This window comes from Amphiprion ocellaris, chromosome 4 (assembly GCF_022539595.1).
Source record: "Amphiprion ocellaris isolate individual 3 ecotype Okinawa chromosome 4, ASM2253959v1, whole genome shotgun sequence".
Lineage (NCBI taxonomy): Eukaryota > Metazoa > Chordata > Actinopteri > Pomacentridae > Amphiprion > Amphiprion ocellaris.
Genome location: NC_072769.1, coordinates 14,170,064 through 14,187,997, shown reverse-complemented (window position 1 = coordinate 14,187,997; position 17,934 = coordinate 14,170,064). Strand labels below are relative to the sequence as shown.

General features: G+C 38.5%; 2 protein-coding genes across 2 annotated transcripts; both read right to left on the bottom strand.

Annotated features, from left to right (window-relative positions):
• Nucleotides 1-166: 166 nt before the first annotated feature.
• Nucleotides 167-9,698, bottom strand: smc2 (structural maintenance of chromosomes 2). Its single transcript, XM_023272189.3, has 25 exons — nt 9,383-9,698; nt 8,496-8,645; nt 8,255-8,377; nt 8,116-8,154; nt 7,901-8,011; nt 7,767-7,811; nt 7,409-7,642; nt 7,063-7,212; nt 6,713-6,946; nt 6,303-6,462; nt 6,096-6,213; nt 5,270-5,408; nt 5,033-5,152; nt 4,690-4,894; nt 4,338-4,473; nt 3,838-3,962; nt 3,431-3,624; nt 2,895-3,038; nt 2,670-2,744; nt 2,342-2,461; nt 2,002-2,202; nt 1,773-1,889; nt 1,262-1,422; nt 973-1,120; nt 167-796 (listed from the first exon to the last, which is right to left on the bottom strand). Exons 1-25 carry the CDS (start codon nt 9,548-9,550, stop codon nt 611-613), a joined length of 3,603 nt encoding a protein of 1,200 aa, XP_023127957.2. The 5' UTR covers nt 9,551-9,698; the 3' UTR covers nt 167-610.
• A 1,323-nt stretch (nt 9,699-11,021) lies between these two features.
• On the bottom strand, nt 11,022-13,164 carry exoc1l (exocyst complex component 1 like). The gene is made up of 4 exons (XM_035949049.2): nt 13,101-13,164; nt 12,847-12,969; nt 12,402-12,580; nt 11,022-11,643 (listed from the first exon to the last, which is right to left on the bottom strand). Exons 2-4 carry the CDS (start codon nt 12,965-12,967, stop codon nt 11,374-11,376), a joined length of 570 nt encoding a protein of 189 aa, XP_035804942.1. The 5' UTR covers nt 12,968-12,969; nt 13,101-13,164; the 3' UTR covers nt 11,022-11,373.
• Nucleotides 13,165-17,934: the final 4,770 nt, after the last annotated feature.

The window sequence follows — 17,934 nt, the reverse complement described above, 5'->3', positions numbered from 1 at the left end:
GAGCCAAAGACACCACAGTGCCTCAGTCAGTCACTAAGGCTACATCTACAGGTGAAGCCTCTGACACTAGAGCCCGGGTAATCAAGTCCTACACAACGCTAGAAGTTTGCAAAGGATTTTCAAGGCAGAGGGCAACAGAAACGAAGCAAATCAGCAGGCAAAAACATTAATATTTAACCTTCTTTATTTAGGAAAATACATAAAAGCATTAGGTGCATATGAAATTGATGACTTGAAGCAGAGAAGCCTGAACTTAATCCACAAAAGAGACAGAATAAGGACAAGTTAGACAAAGGAAACGTACAGTGAAAAGTTTCAGATACAAAGATGTGAACAAATTCCATACAAACAGCTGAACAAAGAGGACATAAAATAAGGGATGAAAAAGCCATGAAATGGAAATCAACCTACAGATGGGTGCAGAAACGGCACAACTCTAGATATTATGAGCAATTGCTACCAATAGAGGAAATGCAAGTATCCACCATTCATGAGTTATTAATAGATACCACATTATGTGTTGTGTTAAGTGACGTGGTTTCTACAAGACATAATACCAGAGGGAATTTAAAATGTGACTTTGTCCTGATCAGCACTCTCGGCGCAATGACTAGCTCATGATTTGCTTGGTCCTCTTGTCTTTCTGACGAGCTTTATCTTGGCCTTTCTGAGGAAGGCTGGCATCACTCTGGCTGAGCGCGGTCCGTGTCACCGTGGACATGCCGTCGACAAACTTTGTCTTGAACAGGACGTTGGCGTTGGTGAACATGCCATCTTTAAGGGACACGACCACAAACTGCAAGGAGAGTTGAAAGGAATTATATGGTAAAAATGTCACTTTATCCAACAACACATAAAGCATCGGGAGCAGCGACATCAGTTTGGTTTGTACCTTAAAGTTTAAGCGTCTCTGCAACAAATTAAAGCTCATTAAGCGCGCGCACGCACACACACACGGATGTTTTTATTTACCTGGGAGTGCCTAAAATGTGTGCGTAGCATCTGTCCAATGTTTTGTGTGTGAGACAGATCGAGAGCAGCATCCACCTCATCCAAGATGTAGATGGGAGCAGGCTTGAAAAGCAGCATGGCCAGGATGAGAGACAAGGCCACCAGTGATCTGGAAACAGACACAGGCAGGGCTCTGAATAAAGTGACTGACTTTATTATCACTCCCAGAAACATTTATATTGATACTGACGGTAATGTTTAGTCAATCACTGACACTCAAAGACCGTATACCGTAATTGATTTTACTGACCTTTGTCCACCACTGAGCTCAGTGAGGTTCTCCTTCCAGGTGTTGCCCAAGGCCACCTTGAACTCAAGGCCTTCCAAAACTCCACAGCCCTGGGGAGGCGCCAGCTTTGCTGTGGCTCCTGGCAGCAAAGTGGAGAAGATGGAGCCAAAGTCCTTGTTTACCTACAGAGCGAATCATGCAAAATTAATGGCACATAAATGCAGGAAGTTTTTAGTGAGGTCCAAAGCTACAGGCTCAATAAATCACTAGTAAGATTGTAGCTACACACCACAAGTAATGGAGGTAATAAAAGAAATAAAATCAAAAACACATTAGCAGTGGTTTATGGATTTTAAAAAAAAGATGTGAATGTACATATACAGCTGTACGAATGATCTGGCAAAACAGATGTTTTTAGAGAGTTTCTGTTGTCTCACAGTAACACATTTTCATAGCACCAGTGCTGTATGAAACAGACAAGTGCAATCAAAAGGAAATCCCAGAAAATTTTGATACTAAAGAAGCAGCAGACCTTCTGCCAAGCAACGTTGAGAGCCTCATTCTTCTTCTGGTCCAACTCCTCAATGGTCTGCAAGATTTTTGCTTTGTCGTTCTCCACAATCCTCTTCTTCTTCATCAGGTCATTGTACTGCAGAAGGGAACAAAATCCCAGGGGATAGTTGGGGGATCCGTTAGATGTTGGTTTTACATTTGCTTGCTCTACACTCTCAGACATTCTATTCTCTCTGACTCCTCCTCACCCTTTCCTCTGTCTCATTCAGCATGTTCATGGCCCTCTTGTTAACATTCCTCTCCAGCTTGGTGGTGGTCTCCTCCAGCTTCTTCAGCCTCTGGCCCGCCTCACGGGGGTTGTTGGTCTTGAAGTCATAAGACGTGTTTGGCTGGCCGAAGAACTGACGCTCTGAATGGATCCAGTCATGTTCCTCCAGCATACGAGACACCTGGAGACAGACAGAGTGAAGATGGAAACATTTTTAAGATGGAAGCCAGTCTAAATAAGGTAAAACTTACATGAGCCTCACAGATCATGGAAATACCAAACATTATTGCAGCAATGGAGGCAAATTAAACTTTGTGCACCTTGTCAGCAGCGTCCTGGCTGTCTTTGCGGTGCTTACTAATGTTGTGTTCCAGCTCCTTAATCTTTAGCTGGACTTCGTTGTTCTGCTCCCTTATCTTATTGGCTTCTGTGCTTTTCACCTAGCAGTCAAAGAGAAAGGCATTTTGATTAATCAACCGCATTTTAAAATTCTACATACAATTTACAATTTTTCAATCAAGGAAACTGAAGCTATGGAAAGTACAGTGTAATGATGATGCAATGTGCTCCAAAGAACCAATCTCGAAACAAATTCTTCTCACAAGGATGTTGAAAACCAAAGCATTAAAAGGCAATAACTGTTTTTACCTTGAGCTCTTTGTCTTGTGCCATGATTACTTCCTTTTGTTTAGCCAGCTCCTCCTGGGCTTTACGCACTGCCTCCTACAATGTGAAGAAAAAAAGAGGAATGACAAGAGATGGAAGACAAATGAGAAATTGCATTCAACAGAGTGGTTTCCAGACGTGATTCACTCACCATGTACACTGTCCTTAAAAACACAAACTCTGTACTCTATACACCATCAAAATCACCTTGTTCTGCGATACAGTGCAAGCCATGCTGTCTATCTGCTCCTGGATGGCCTTCATTGCCTCATCAACAGCCTGAATCTGCTGCTCATAACCAGTCTGCTCTCTACGCAGCTCCTCCAGCTCCAGGGCCACGGCATCGGACTCCTGCACATTAGCAAGAATAAAAAAAATTTTTAAAGAAGAGCTATTTCATCAGTATCTCAAAGGCAACACAAGATCCTAACGTAAATTTGAATCAAATACAATTTATTAATCATATTAAAGGAGATCTAATAATTTAAATATAGTGAATATGATAGTCTTCCATTTGTTTTTAAGAAATTCCTAAAATATTATGAATGCTATGTCAGGTGTCTCCTACACCAGCAAAAGTCCATTCTTAATGTATGTGCAATCCAGGTTTTAGGTTTGCACATCACACATCCATACAGGGGTGTCAAATGTACAAGAGAAGTAACATTTAACAAAAGACATTGAGTGGTGGGAAACAATGCATGGAGAGCGAGATTGTGTATAACTGCATCTGTACAATGTACCTGCTGCTTCTGCTTGAACTTCTTGTTGAAGGCATCAGCTTTGGCCTTGGCTGTGTTGAGTTTCTGCTGGGCAGCTTTCAGTTCCTTCTCCCTTTCTGCCTCCGCATTCTTCATCTTGTTCTCCAGCACTTTGTATTTCTCTTCCGCTCGTTTCTGCACATCCTTGGTGACGCGCAAAGTCTCCTCACTCTCCTCTGTTTAAGCAAGCACACCACAGCAAACAACAAGATTAAAGCAGGTTCAGTGTATTGTTTGATTTGCAACTTTATATCAGATGTGTGCATACGTAGGTCCAGGAGGAATCTTAAATCAACTGTCTATTTGAATATAACATGCAGCCTGCTGAGCTATATCTAGTCATCTTTAATTTTTAAATTTTCTGTGTGTGCATATTTCACTGTTCTGACCAATTGCCTTGCGCAGCCTCTCCAGCTCCTCTTGCTGCTGGTGGAAGGAGCTCTGCTGCACCTTGGCCTGCAGAATCTGTTCTTCCTCCACTTTCAGCTCATGCTGCTGCTTCAGCTGTCGGTACCTGCGAGGAGAAAAATGTAGTGAAGAGAAGAAAGAAATACGGGGATAGGTCTGGAAAAATATGAACTAGTGAGAGCTAGAATACAGCTGGACAATGTGAAAGTGAGTTACTGATGACAGTGCTGGGATTTAAACTACATTAAAGAAGAAGACTATTTGCTTTAATTACTTTTAAACTTAATATAATGTCAACTATTTAAATATTTCCAGTGATGACACATATTGTTATAAACTGGAACTCCACTCATGGGTTTCCACTGGAAGACTGAAAATTATTGATAAATGCATGAATAAATGGTTATAGCAACCTACAACTACATTACAAATATTTTACTGTAAATGTAAATGCAGTGTATTTCCATTAGTGTCTGCATACTTCTCAGCAGTTCCCTTCAGGCTGGCCAGTTGTCGTTCAGTTTCCTGAAGCTGAGACTCCTTGCTGTTCAAGTTGTCCTGAACCTCCTTTACCTCTTGCAAGCTGGACAGAACTGATGCTGACTGGGAGCGAGCACCTGAAAAAGAAAAGGCAGCAGTTGCAAGACGACTTTTCACCACAGCCAAGTATGTTAAAACTGTCATTCTAATAGTTACAATGATAATAACAGTAAAATTCTATTTAATAATTGGGTGCAAAGGAGATTCCGTTATTTTTTTTTTAACCTTTGAAACACATCTCTCTTTTCCTCTGCAAATGTACAGATCGATGGCTTTATGCTACTTGTTCTCACCTCCACTCAGTGTTCCCTGTGGGTCGAAGATGTCCCCACCGAGAGTGACAGTCTTGGTCATCACCTGCCTATCAAAAGCCACTTTTTTGGCATTGTCGAGGGTGTCACACACCAGTGTGGAGCCGAACACATACTCCATGGCCTTACGCAGGTCAGATTCATAGCCAACCAGAGACAGAGCTGTGTGAACATTGTCCTGTCCAACCTGACAAATGGAAAAGAAAATGGGAGATAATGACTTAACATTTTCAGCAAAGTGAAACAAAAAAACTAATCACTCTTTTCTCCAAAAACAAACACAGCTTAGATTAAAACTGAATGAGAGAAAAGATTGGTCTCTCACCAGGCTCTTGGCAGTGTTGACGACTTTGTCATTAAGTGTCTTGGCAGAGATCTTGTTTAATGGAATGATGGTGTACCTTCGCTGCAGCTCTCCCTTCTCAAGCAGTTTTTTACCAGTCACCTGAAGGACAAAATCAATACCTGAGGTTAAATGGTCCCACTGGTCTTCAGATTAAATAAGAGCGTTAACACCCATGATAGCACTACAATAACTGGCACTGCCCGCTCTCACACCTACCTCTGTGTCAACGACAATGTTATAGAGGCGTCCTCCTGCGACAACCTCCAGTGCTGCTGCGTAGGAAACGTCCTGGACTGTGATCAGGTTAGCTAGTAGTCCTTTCACTTTGCTACGGTCAAATCCTCGCTCTGGGTCCCTAAAAGACAGCAGGGTAAAAACACAAAACAGAAACAAAAAATAAACAAACAAAAACAAGTAGTCGATAATCAATCATTGATACGTTTCTACGTTCTATTCTATTTTAGATCCTACTAAACATAAATGCCTGACATATCCAGCCTTTCTCTGCTGTGACAGAAGAGTCATAATCTTTAGGTTCTGGACTGTTGGTGAGACAAAATTATTTGATGACATTACCAAGTTGTTTTAGGGCAATTTATGAGCCATTTTCTAATGAATATATAATCAATGAATTGAGATTAATGAATATTGAAAAGAATCCTTAGTTGCAGCCCTACTCAGCCTGCAAATACAGCCTCATTATCCAAATGCTTCCCAGCTCTGATTAAAAGCTTGTGAAATGCCAAATATTCTCCAGTTTCAGCTTCTTTAATGAGAGGATTAGATGCTTTTCCTTGTCACTTACAAAAAAAAAATGGATTACTGTTTGTTTTGAGATTGTTGGTCAAACAAAAACATTTTTTGATCACCACTTCTACCAGTGGAAAACAGCAGTCTTTTACAATATATATATATATATATATATATATTTTTTTTTTTTTTTTACATAATACATTCAAAATGATGTGAATACAAATAAAATGAGAATGTATTCAAAAATCTCCACCTTACTTATCACTTGTAAAGAGATGCAAGTCCTTACTTGTAGTCAAAGCGCAGGTTAGGGAAGCGGGACACGAGATGCTCATAGGTCTCTTTAAGTTTAGAGACCTCTCTGGACAGCTGTCGTCTTTGTTCTAGCAGGCTTTCTTCTTTTCCATCTGCACAGAGACAGACACATACCTACTGTCATTACAGAGCGTTGGGCAGAGGAGGAATCTTGTACCAGTACAAGTAACGCGCACAGTACCTTCATAGTTGAGTTTGGCTATTTCAGCTTCGAGTTTCTGCCTGCTGCTTCTGACAGCCTCCAGGTTGTCCTGGTCCTTCTTGTAGCCACTGTCCATCTTTTTCACCTCTGCCTGTTTGGTCTTTAGCTCAGCCTGAGCATGCTTCAGAGTCATTTGGGCCTGGACACAAGGAAGGAAGACAGAGGTAAAACAGGTGGTGTTGGAAATTTGTGATATAAATAATTATGGAGGATATAAGTGCTCTCCCCTAATGGAACAATCTGAGCAACAACAAGGCTGCAACATACATTCAAGCAACTGAGCATACATTTTAGTACTGAAAACATGATTTTGAATGTAAACTGGTGATCTAAAAAGCCAAATGTGAAACGCCACACCTGTTGCAGATACATCTGACTCCGTTCCTCACCTGCTTGGCCTCAGTGTCTGCCTTGCTCATGTCATTCTTGCAGGTCATCATCTGCCCAGCAATTGTGGCCTCCTCTCCGTCCTCATTGGTAGAAAGACCTGCAGAAACAGCTTTGAAATGCTGCTCAGCTGCTTCAAGGGCAGCGCTGTCCTTCTGTCCCTCCTCCTGTACAGCCCGAAGCTGCTCAGTCAACTTAGAAACCTCTTTTTCCTTTACCACAAGCATTTTCTTGTCCTAAGGATGAAGATAATTACAGTTATAATTTGACTGTCATCATTGTGTGTGAATTTCTTTTGCTCAGTAGATTCAGTTTTGATAAGTCACGTTAGGAAAATGTATTGATTCATTACCTCTTCCATACTCTTCACAAGCTCCTTCCTCTTCTTGGTTTCCTCTTTGAGATTCTGTTTTTTTAAGTCAAGTGCACTCTGAGCTTTGGCATCCACACGTTGTACATCAGCCAGACTCTCCTCCAGAGATTTTAAGACCCCATTCACCTCCTACAAATGAGCAAATTTATATCAAAGGCAAAATAATATGGCTCAAAATTCCTTTTCCTTGTTGCAGAGAAATATTTTTTTAAAAACATACAAAACATTGGCTTTTAGCCTACAGATAATTTTGAAAGACGTTAGCGAGTATCCACAACAGTTTAAAAGCATCTTTATCTCCTCCTTCTCTTCTACTGTACATTACCTGGTCCTTTTTCTTCTGTAGCTCCTGAATCTGGGCTGAGAGCTCACGGACTTTGCTATCGTTCTCGGCCATGGTGGCTTGCATCTTGGTGATGTTATCCTGCATCACCTTTAGGTTTCCTGCTGACTTCACCTTGGTCTCCTCTGCACACACAAACAACCAGGCCACATACAACCGCGACAAGTGCTGGATCTCACGCATCAACTTCTGGTACTCCAGGTATGATGATCGCTCCTGCAGAGGGAGGAAGGTTGAAGTGAAAAATGGAAATCATTACATAGAAATTCATGCAAGAAATATAGCCAGATTTTACATCTATGCATGGGAAGCCGGAGTGTTGGTTTCACAGTCAACCTACCTCTTGTAATTTCTGCATAGTTGGAGTAATTTCCTCATCCAGAATCTAAAAGAGAAAACACAAGACACAGTTTGCTCCAGCAACCAAAGAACAAAAAAGGTACAGATGTGAATGACTCTGGATGTCAAACATACAGTCTGAATCTCATTTAGCTTGGCCTCCTTCTTTTCAATGGTCTTCTGAGCACTAATCTTTTTACATTCATACATCCTGGTGCCTGCTGCCTCCTCAATCATGGCGAGGATCTGGAAGAACAGAGGTGGTCATGGCTAAAAGTCTCAAAAAGGCAGGAAAATGTATGAAAGAGTTCTGGTAGTGAGATATAGTGGACAACATGTGCATGCTTTACCTCTGGTGGCTTCATATTTAGAACCTTGGTGATCCTTCCCTAAAGTATTGAAAACATCCCATGATATTAAATTTAGTCACTGGTCTGAAAGAAATCTAATCGATTACATATCACACGATGCATACGTAAGAGGACTGACCTGCATGATGAGGAAATGTGGGTTGTTGACATTGAGGCCAACAGAGCAGAATAAATCCTGCACCCTGGTGTTGTTGGCATTGACTCCATTGATGAGATACTTGTTCCTGCCACCAATTACCACCTTAAAGAAAGAAAAGCCCGCATATAGCACTATTTTAATACTAGAATTTCACAATAAGCTTGCAAACCAGTTTTAGAGGCTTTAAAAAAACTGTTTTCTTCTTAATTTCTTTCCCCACCTGTCTGGTTACTGTGATCTCATCATGGGTTTCAAAGCCCAGAGGACTCTGGCTTTTGTTGGAGTTGTCAAACGTAATAGACACTGTGGCCTTGGTGATGCCACCTTGTCCATTCTTGTAGACCAAATCCTGGAGGTTGGAGGCTCGTACCTTCGAAATTAATTAGATAAAAGGTATGAAAATTTAAAGATAGAACAGCTTAAGTACATTCGAGTAGTCCTCTTTTCCCTTCATGGGTTGCCACAGCAGATCATCTGCTTCCATCTAACAATACTTTCTGCATCTTCTCTCACACACACTGACTTCATGGCCTCTTTTACTACATCCTTCCTCGAGGAAGTCTAGCAGTTCAAAACTCAGCATCCTTCTATCAATATATTCACTATCCCTCCTCTGTACATGTCCAAATCATCTCAGTATGGCCTCTCTAGCTTTGTCTCCAAAACATCTAACATGCGCTGTCCCTCTGACGTACTCATTCCCGATTCTATTCATCCTGGTCACTCCCAAAGAGAATCTCAATATTTTAATCTGTTCTACCTCCAGCTCTGCCTCCTGTCTTTTCCTCAGTGCCACTGTCTCTAAACCATACATCACTGGTCTCACCACTGTTTTGTACACCTTTCCTTTCATTCTTGCTGATACTCTTTTATCACAAGTATATTAGCGAAGTAAACGATAGAAAACAACCACTGCGACACCACCTCCACAAAAAGGTGAATATATTAGCACAAACTCTATGCAAATACCTTAAAGCTCTCAGGTATTAGCATACAGCTTAATACCTTAGAGCTTTAAGGTATTAAGCTGTATACTAAAACAACTGGGTACGTTTTAGCATGGAGGCTGTTGACGGGCAGCAAGTTTATAGCTAATGTCGCACTTACATGTGTGAGATTCGAGATGCCCAAAAGGAAACATATCGAGTCCAAAATATTGGACTTGCCGCTGCCGTTCAGTCCGGTGATGGCGTTGAACAGCGGGTCAAAGCCGTTGATTTCCGTCCTCTGTGCGTAGGACTTGAATCCCTCGATAATAATAGACTTGATGTGCATCTTTAGACTGTTCTCTTTCTGCAGACTCCGGCGCCAAGATTGTCGTGTTTCAGTGACAAATCTGTGAGTTAGAAAGTGAAAGCACTGAGTTACTGTCCAGTGTTTACAACCGACGGCTGGAAAACTCCTTCTTCTCTCCTCATCTAACTTGAATTTTGGCGGCAGACATGAAGCCGCTGGGCTGTCCTCTCCGTGCCGGACTAAAAACGACAAAATGTAAGTTGTCTTTACACAATGCAGGCCCACGTTCAAAATATTACAAGAAGTAAAAATGAATTATTTTTTTCAAAGATAAAATGTGCAGAGGGAGATTTATTAAGTATGTATAACTGTGTGTATTCATTATCGTCAGGCAGTCGTTAAGGCCACTAAATGCCGTGATGTAGATGTCATGGCGCCATCTGTATGTTCAAAGCTGATCTGCAAGTCAAACCAGCGTTCTTCATAAAACTGATTTTAAGCAACAGACGTTCAGCAAAAGTACTCTGTGATCGCGAAATAAGATTGAAATTACACAATTAACCAGCCACTTTAAATATTACCGTCACATCTGTTATGTAAATTTACTTGAGAGGCTGAGATACAATGGTTAAGATCTGCAATGTAAATGAACTACATATATATATATATATATATATATATATATATATATATATATATATATATATATATATATATAGATATAGATAGATATATATAGATATAGATATATAGATATATAGATATATATATATAGATATAGATATAGATATATAGATATATATATACACACATACATACATACATACATACATAGTGTATGTATAGGGATAGTAAATAGAAATGCCAAAGGTTGCAAACAAACAACCTTATCTTTAGCGATGGATTAAACATACACTGTCTGCTTTTAGAACTGATTCAATTAATTTTGTAATTCTAGAAACTTGTTCTAGCATCTGGTCAAGCATCACTAATATGAAACAAGATCCACAAAAAGTCCGTAGCTTGAATGTAAGAAACTAACAAAAGGACAACGACAGGCTAAAGAGTCCAAGTTCTCGCTGCTTTTCTGAAACACCAGATATTATCAAGATTTGTTTGTAATTACTTTCATATGTTATTTATTCAGCTGACTAATCTGTTATATTTTCTGTAAATTTCATCAGAATATGGAGATCCAAATACTTAAATGTTGCAGTGGATGCAGCATGTGCAATAAAAATCTGGTGAGGGAATATTAAATGCTTTATTTACTTTTTCTCAGGCTAAATAATGTCTAAAATATACTGGAATTAGCCAATAAATTATTTATGAAATGCCTTTAAAACTGTAGAATTAATACTTCCCCCAGGTTGCTAAACCGCAAATGTCCCAACACAGGACATTGTGCACTCAGAGCACAGTACATATACAGATACTAAAATAATAACACATTATTCTGAGCTTACCTTTTTCGAGGGTATTGGTAAAAAAAGAGGCAAGGATTTTGGAATTGTTTTATTTATTTTTTCACCACATAGTTTGAAATTCGCAGCATTACATGAAATAGAATATTTCCCGGTACAAGTATTTAAAAGTTCACAAAAGTGGATTATGAATTTAACAAATTCCAACCAGTTTGAAATTTGCAATTGTAATGATGGTACATTCAGTATAGTATTAATGCAAAACACATTTCATGGTGTATAACTTCTTGTCAAAGCCTTAATTTGTAACAGAAGCCACAAGCTTACATTTACTCCACACCACCAGATCAACACAAAACACAATACATTTGCTGCAGCTTTCCAAACTGTGCGCATACACACAACTAAACTGAAACACACAGCCACTGTGTCATTTTATTATACTTCCAGAGGCACAGGACACATGGAAAGACAGACCAAATTCATTGCATAGAAGCAAATCTGTGACAGAACAACACAGTCCCCTCTGTTGGAGTAGAAGGAGGTGGGCTTGATGTAAGTCCAGTCAAAGTTCCGCAGGTTCAGTGACCTCTGACAGTGTCGGTCGCTGAGAGCAACCAGGGCACGAACAAAAGCGTATTTGGCTGAGCAGCTGGTGGCCGTCACTGTACGCACCTTGTCGAAGTGCAGCAGGAAACAGGGGTCGTCCTGGAGTCAGAGGAATGAAGAAAAAAATATTTGTGTAGCATTTTTAACAATCACCATTAGTGCAGGATTATGGAAATGCAGGGCATTTTCAGAGCTTAAGTCAAACTAGGAACTAAAAGTCTAAATCTCAGTCTGGTGCTTTGATTTTATAATCACTTGTTTCTTTCTTTCTTTCTTTTTAAAGAAATAGTCTGAAAAATCGGTACACGTGCTGTTTGATGAATTAAAATCAGTTAAATTCTGTCTTTAACAAGTCTAAAAGCGATGTCACAGCTGGAGATAACTTATTCTTTCTCAAATATATAGATATAAAGGCATAGCAGTGGCTAAGAGATAAATAGAGGATTTTTTTTTAAAAAATGAAATACTTTTGTCAGTGAAAGCAGGAAGTGATTGCTCTGGCACATTAGATCTGAGAATGGCTAGAATAAGACACTAATCCTCAGATTTCTACATCATTTAAGAAGAAAAAAAGATTTTTTAAAGCATATGCTTGTTTAAAGCATATTAGGTAAGACTTGTATATTTGTGTTGTTGCTATTTTTTTGATATGTGATATATGATATATGCTTTTCATTAAGTCATCAGAGATGGCTGCTATTCCTCTTGGAGACCACAGAGAAGAACCCCAAGAACAAGAAAGAAAGAAAATGACTAATTAACAGACTTAAATTTGATTGGAATTAAATTAAAATGTAAATGTATTTGTGAAATGAAAATAGCAATTCAAAACAACAGAATTTAAATTGGTTAATTACCACATCAGGGTCTCGTCCATCAACAAGAGTTAGGTTTTGTAGGGACCACATCTCTGTCCTCCTGTAAGAGTCCTGGATGCTGGAGCGTTTGGTGTGAGATTTCTTGGATCCAGACTTCAGGGACGACTTAGATATCTGACATTGCACTATACTTAACTGCACCACTTTGCCTTTTGCAACTGGAAAATGGACAACAGTGTATTTATAATAAGATAAGCATGTGCTGCACAGCACCAGATAATTCATCTGCAGTAAAAGTACAAAAGACAAATTTTAATCCTTACTGACTTTACACACCCTGTTTATAGTGCAAGGATATTTCTGTACAGATTTTGTAGAAACAAACTATTCTAAACAATAGAAGTATCACTTTTATGGTAAAGAATACAAGGTGCAGTTGGGATTAACTCTTCAAAGCTAAAAATAAACAAAAAAAACTGTTTACCTGAAACACAGAGAAAATGTCGTCCACATGTCGGCTCTTCAATCTCAATAAACTCCACTAGTCTCTGTTTTGCAGGGCGGAATAAAACTCTCTGCATCTCCTCCTTTAGAAGAGACGACATCACTGGAGAGGGGAAGAGAAGATTTAAAGCTTCGCAAAAACAGACAATAGAACTGAAAATCCAAGAGAGAAATGAGATGTGAAAAATATCTATGAAGATCTGGCAGTGGTGAGGAGGGAGGCGGTGAGGTTACCTCTGGTCAGACCGCGTCAGAGTTGTGGGTTGGTTGTGTGTGATATGAGCTCATTCTTTACCACACACACACACACACGCATGCACACTTGCACGCACACCATTGTCCATCCATTGTCACGTCTGATGACGTTAATCTTTGATTGAAGTACTGCTTTCATACCAACTTGCCCAACAGGGACTAAATAGGAAGGGGGCAATTGAACGCTGATTTTTATAGCTTCGATTAGGACCCATTATGACGCTATGAAGCTTTTGCAAATATGGATTTCACTCTTGTGTTTGTCTTTTAATAGCTAAAGTGTGTCTAACGTAAAAAACCTAGAGACACAATTGTGGTTGCTTTTGATTGAAGTTTTCTTCACAACGCACACAATCTCTCCCTCTCTTTCTGTGGTCTTTGTGTCTCTCCCTTCGCTTACATATAGTCAGTGATATATATAATCTGGCACAGTGCCCATTGTTTGTCTGTGATTAAACGGTTGTTGTGTGGGAAAAGGATGTCCCACAGCACTCTGTATGGTTTCCATTATCCTGTAGTAATTCAATCTCTGCGAATGTGAACAAGTAGGGTGAAGCACTTATAGGGGGTGAGGGGGCATTTTTATAAGCACATAAAGGACGCTACAGTTCTTTCGTGATTATGGCTCCACAAGATGATTTACTGAACATACTGACAGGCATAGAAAACGTAATATTATGCCTTTGAGCATGCTTTTTGAGTTCTTGAGAAGCTTGTCAAAACAGCGTGGGAGGATTTTTCTATGAGCAAAATCGCCCCAGAATGAACCACACCAAAGCACTGATTTGATTAGTTAGCAGGGAAGAGTGTGGCTCCATTGGATTTGTCACATTTTGTGAAAACAAAGACGGGTCGTTCTTTGCTAAGTGCTTTATTGTTGTGTTGTTGATGGTTTTGTGGGTGTTCACTTGAAAGGCTTTTTACCTCTGAGATGGAAAGATGAGCGGATGGGCAGGAAGCAGAGAGGAAAGGAAATATACAAGTGTTGAATCTTATGAATAACACATGAGGTTTATTGTACTTACTTATCATCTCTTTATCCCAGCATATCTGTATTATGTATCGAAAAGGATTCGTTTTTGTACAAAAGATTGAGAAATCCTAGCATTTCAGTGGGTACTTTTTGCCTTTATTCTTGTGCCTGAATGCACATGGCTGCAATGATTTCTTGTCCATGTTTAATGGAAATGCTGCGTACTTATTGTCTATTGTGTTAATATGAAAATATGAGTTTTGTGAATATGCCTACTGCATTCTCCATTTGCATTTCATAAAACATGCAGGTGAGTAGCCATAAAAACCATCAGGATAACACAGTCATTTTAATACTGTTATAAGGCAACATGGGAGGAGTTTAGAAAGGCTGGGCTGTCTGATTAAAAAGCATAAAGAGATGATGAATAGAGTTATAGTAAAATCAGAGCAGCAAGTAGCGAGGTTGAGGAGGAAATCTGTGATCTGTGTGATGCAGGAAGCCTGGATGAAGCTAATGAATTTGGGGAAGATGGAAAGAAAGAAGAAGATGCTGAAGAAGAAAGTGGATGGGAACATAGAAGGTGAATCTAAAAAAATAAGAGCAGGTTGTGGAGATGAATTAAGGAATGGCTGATGCAGATTAGGGTGATGCAGATATGCTACGGCTCATCCAGATTTCCATAACAGCAGGAAGGGGTGCTGAGTGAAGGAGGGGTGAGAAAGGAGACAGCATAATAGATGGGGAAAATGGGGGGAATCATTAAGAAGCAGATAAAGACTAATCTGAACAAACCGCGGGTGAACTGAAGATGATGACAGAGAGGAGATGAAAAAGTGAGGGAGTAAATGGAGTTCATGCAGAGGAAGGAGACGGATGATGACAGGAATAAGAGAAAAAGACTGAGAAGCAGCGCAAATATAATGAGTCCAAATGGGAGGAGAGAATTAATGAGGCTGGCGCTGATATAAAGTAACAGGCAAGAGCTAAAGAATACACTTGTTTTGTGCACAGACCTCAGAAGGGATTTTCAAAACACTCTTTCAAGTGTGGCTGTTTTCACAGATTATGGAATTTGTAATGAGTCATTTAAATGTAGTGACACATTTTAACTGATGAAATGTTTTCTGTAGTTCAGCCCTTTCTATCAGAATCTGAAAATGTTCGCGTTGAGGGATTGTCTTTGTCTGATATTGATTTTATGATTGCTTGTACTGTGATTCCATTATTATTCATGGGAAATGACTTTGATGTTATCATGTCATAACTTATTTGTGCGACGTGTGATTTTCACCATGAGGCTTTACTGTGACTAATGCAATATAGGACAAAGGTGAGGAGACGTGTTGAATGAAGCCAACTCACCGTGAGTAAGACTTTGTCAGGGAGGTGAGCTGTTTGTCATTATTCATGTGTTTGAAGAGTAATACACAGAAGAGTCTAATTTCATTGACAGTAGGAATTTTTCATGGCATTACAAATAATTCTTGAAGTCTGTCTCACACAGGGGTCAGTCCAATTCAAATGTTTACATTTTTAGAACAACTTCTGTTTGATTCATCTCTGATTTGTCAAACTTTTCATGGCAAAGTATGGACATTTATATAGATATTTGCGAAATTTCGTGTGTTTTTTAAACTGCCTGTTGACCCACTTTTAGCTTGTTTTCATGAATATTATAATTAGCATGGAACTGAATTGAAAATTCAATTCAATTTCCTTTGAAAATTCACAGAATTGAAATTAGAGCCTATAATTGAACCACAATATCTCAGGAACTATTGAAGATTTAAAAAAGCTTTTATTTTCACTGTCAATGTTTAATCATCATACCACTGATTCAGAATCTACAATACTGGACAAGTAGATCAAACAAACTCTGATTATGGGTGAGTTGAATTCCAAAATACAAATATATAAATGAATAAAGCCGTAATGAAAAATCCCATCTTAGAGCATATATTTACAAAAAATGACAATGCAGAAGTGAACGTGATATTTTCTTACCATATGTAGCTGATTGTCATAATAATTCAAAACATTCCATATGTGTGTATACACACACACACACACACACACACACACACACGCACACACACGCACACACACTGCACTACTGTGTATAAATATTATTATCTAGATGTGTAAATATATATACACTACAAGTCAAAAGTTCTCATTCAATGCTTTATATTTATTTGTATTATTTTCTACATCGTAGAGTAATACTGTAGATGAAACCTTTTTTGTTTACAACAAAAGTCCGTATGTATTGTTTTATAGTTTTGATGTCTTCAGTGTTAATCTACAATGTAGAAAATAATTAAATAAAAACGATTGAATGAGAAGGTGTGTCCAAATTTTTGACTGGTAGTGTATATATATTTTTTTCTAGAGTTATTTCATTATTCTCTTTTTCTTATTCCTAGAGTGACACCAATAGCTGAAACCTAATTATTAGATTATTTGATCTACTTGTCTAATATTGCAGATTCTGAACCAATGCTACAATGACAATGAAACTGAAAATGTCAGGCTTTTAACTTTAAAAGTTCCTGAGATATTGTCATTCATACATGGTCTCAAATTCTGATATGCGAAAAACATGCTGAAAGTGGGTCGATGGGGACCTTTTTTAATTAAAAACAAAAAATCTCAGAAAGTATTTGATTTGATCAATACATACTTTCACAGGTACAATTTTAAATATCCCTATTTTATGCTCAAAAGTTTCAAGCAAACCATAGAGGTCCAAGCAAAAGGCCTCTGATGATTTGAGATGGAATCACTGTTTGCAATGTTTTAAAATACAGAAATGTTTTCATCAGAGCAGCATCTTTCACTGTATTATGATATATTTTACTGAAGGGGGCAGTATTGTGACAACAGACGAAGAAGAAAAGTGGGAGTTATTGTGCACATATTGTGTCGACAGAGAAGCAGCAGAACTCTACTCTGACATAAAATTCAGTGATTTTAGAAAATAAATTTCAGAGGTTGTCATTTCTGCACACTGTTGCTGGCTGCAGAGCATTTCAAATACTGCACTGATCAGTGACGAGATACAGATAAATGCATTTCTTCAAGTGTTGTGAATACAAATCCTTTGAGTCTTTTCTTTTCATGCCAATTTATACTTTTGTTCCAGTACTTTCAGAGGGAAATATTGAACTTTTTAAATCACAATATTTATCTCCTAGCTGTAGTTACAATCTGCACACAATTATTGCGCACAAAACATAGATATAACTTATAAGATCTGATGTTTAATTGTAAATGAAACTACTCAACAGTTTATACAAGTACAGCTGAAACAGTTGGTCAATTTATGAATTACTCAAATAACAGAAAATTGGGCACATTTTTGATAATTATGTTGAGAGCTTGTGATTGCATTTGTAGCTATTTTCAGAATCAAAATCATCAGCAGAATAATCAATAATAATAAAAATATTAGTTGCAGCTGTATACAAAAAAAAATTAGAACAAGGGCTTTAACTTCAACAATTTGTTGAACAGTATTTTATTTCCACGTGTGCTAATACTTCACTACCTCAGTACCACTATCAGTATTTTTCTTACTTTTTCTACTCTAAGGCCTTATTTTAGCTAATTGTAATTTCAAAAATATATCAGACTTATATCTTACTGCTTTTCTACTATACTATACTACTATTGAATTTCCTAATATTATGTAGCTTTGTTTTTGGAGCAATATCTGGCAAAATAATTTCTTTGGGTTTAATAAAGTTTGTCTTGATGACACTATAGTCTGGAAACATTACACATGTTTATTGCAGCCCTTGCTTTCTCGAATGTTACATTGTTGATAAATGTGGC

Excerpts from the sequence above, each read along its gene's own strand:
- exoc1l (XM_035949049.2), bottom strand. The coding sequence starts at position 12,967 with ATGTCGTCTCTTCTAAAGGAGGAGATGCAGAGAGTTTTATTCCGCCCT. Across the intron at positions 12,581-12,846 it reads ACATTTTCTCTGTGTTTCAG|TTGCAAAAGGCAAAGTGGTG; the intron begins GTAAACAGTTTT and ends TCCATTTTCCAG. Across the intron at positions 11,644-12,401 it reads ATGGACGAGACCCTGATGTG|GACGACCCCTGTTTCCTGCT; the intron begins GTAATTAACCAA and ends CTCTGACTCCAG.
- smc2 (XM_023272189.3), bottom strand. The coding sequence starts at position 9,550 with ATGCACATCAAGTCTATTATTATCGAGGGATTCAAGTCCTACGCACAG. Across the intron at positions 8,378-8,495 it reads AGATCACAGTAACCAGACAG|GTGGTAATTGGTGGCAGGAA; the intron begins GTGGGGAAAGAA and ends TCTTTCTTTAAG. Across the intron at positions 6,947-7,062 it reads TTGTGAAGAGTATGGAAGAG|GACAAGAAAATGCTTGTGGT; the intron begins GTAATGAATCAA and ends CTTCATCCTTAG.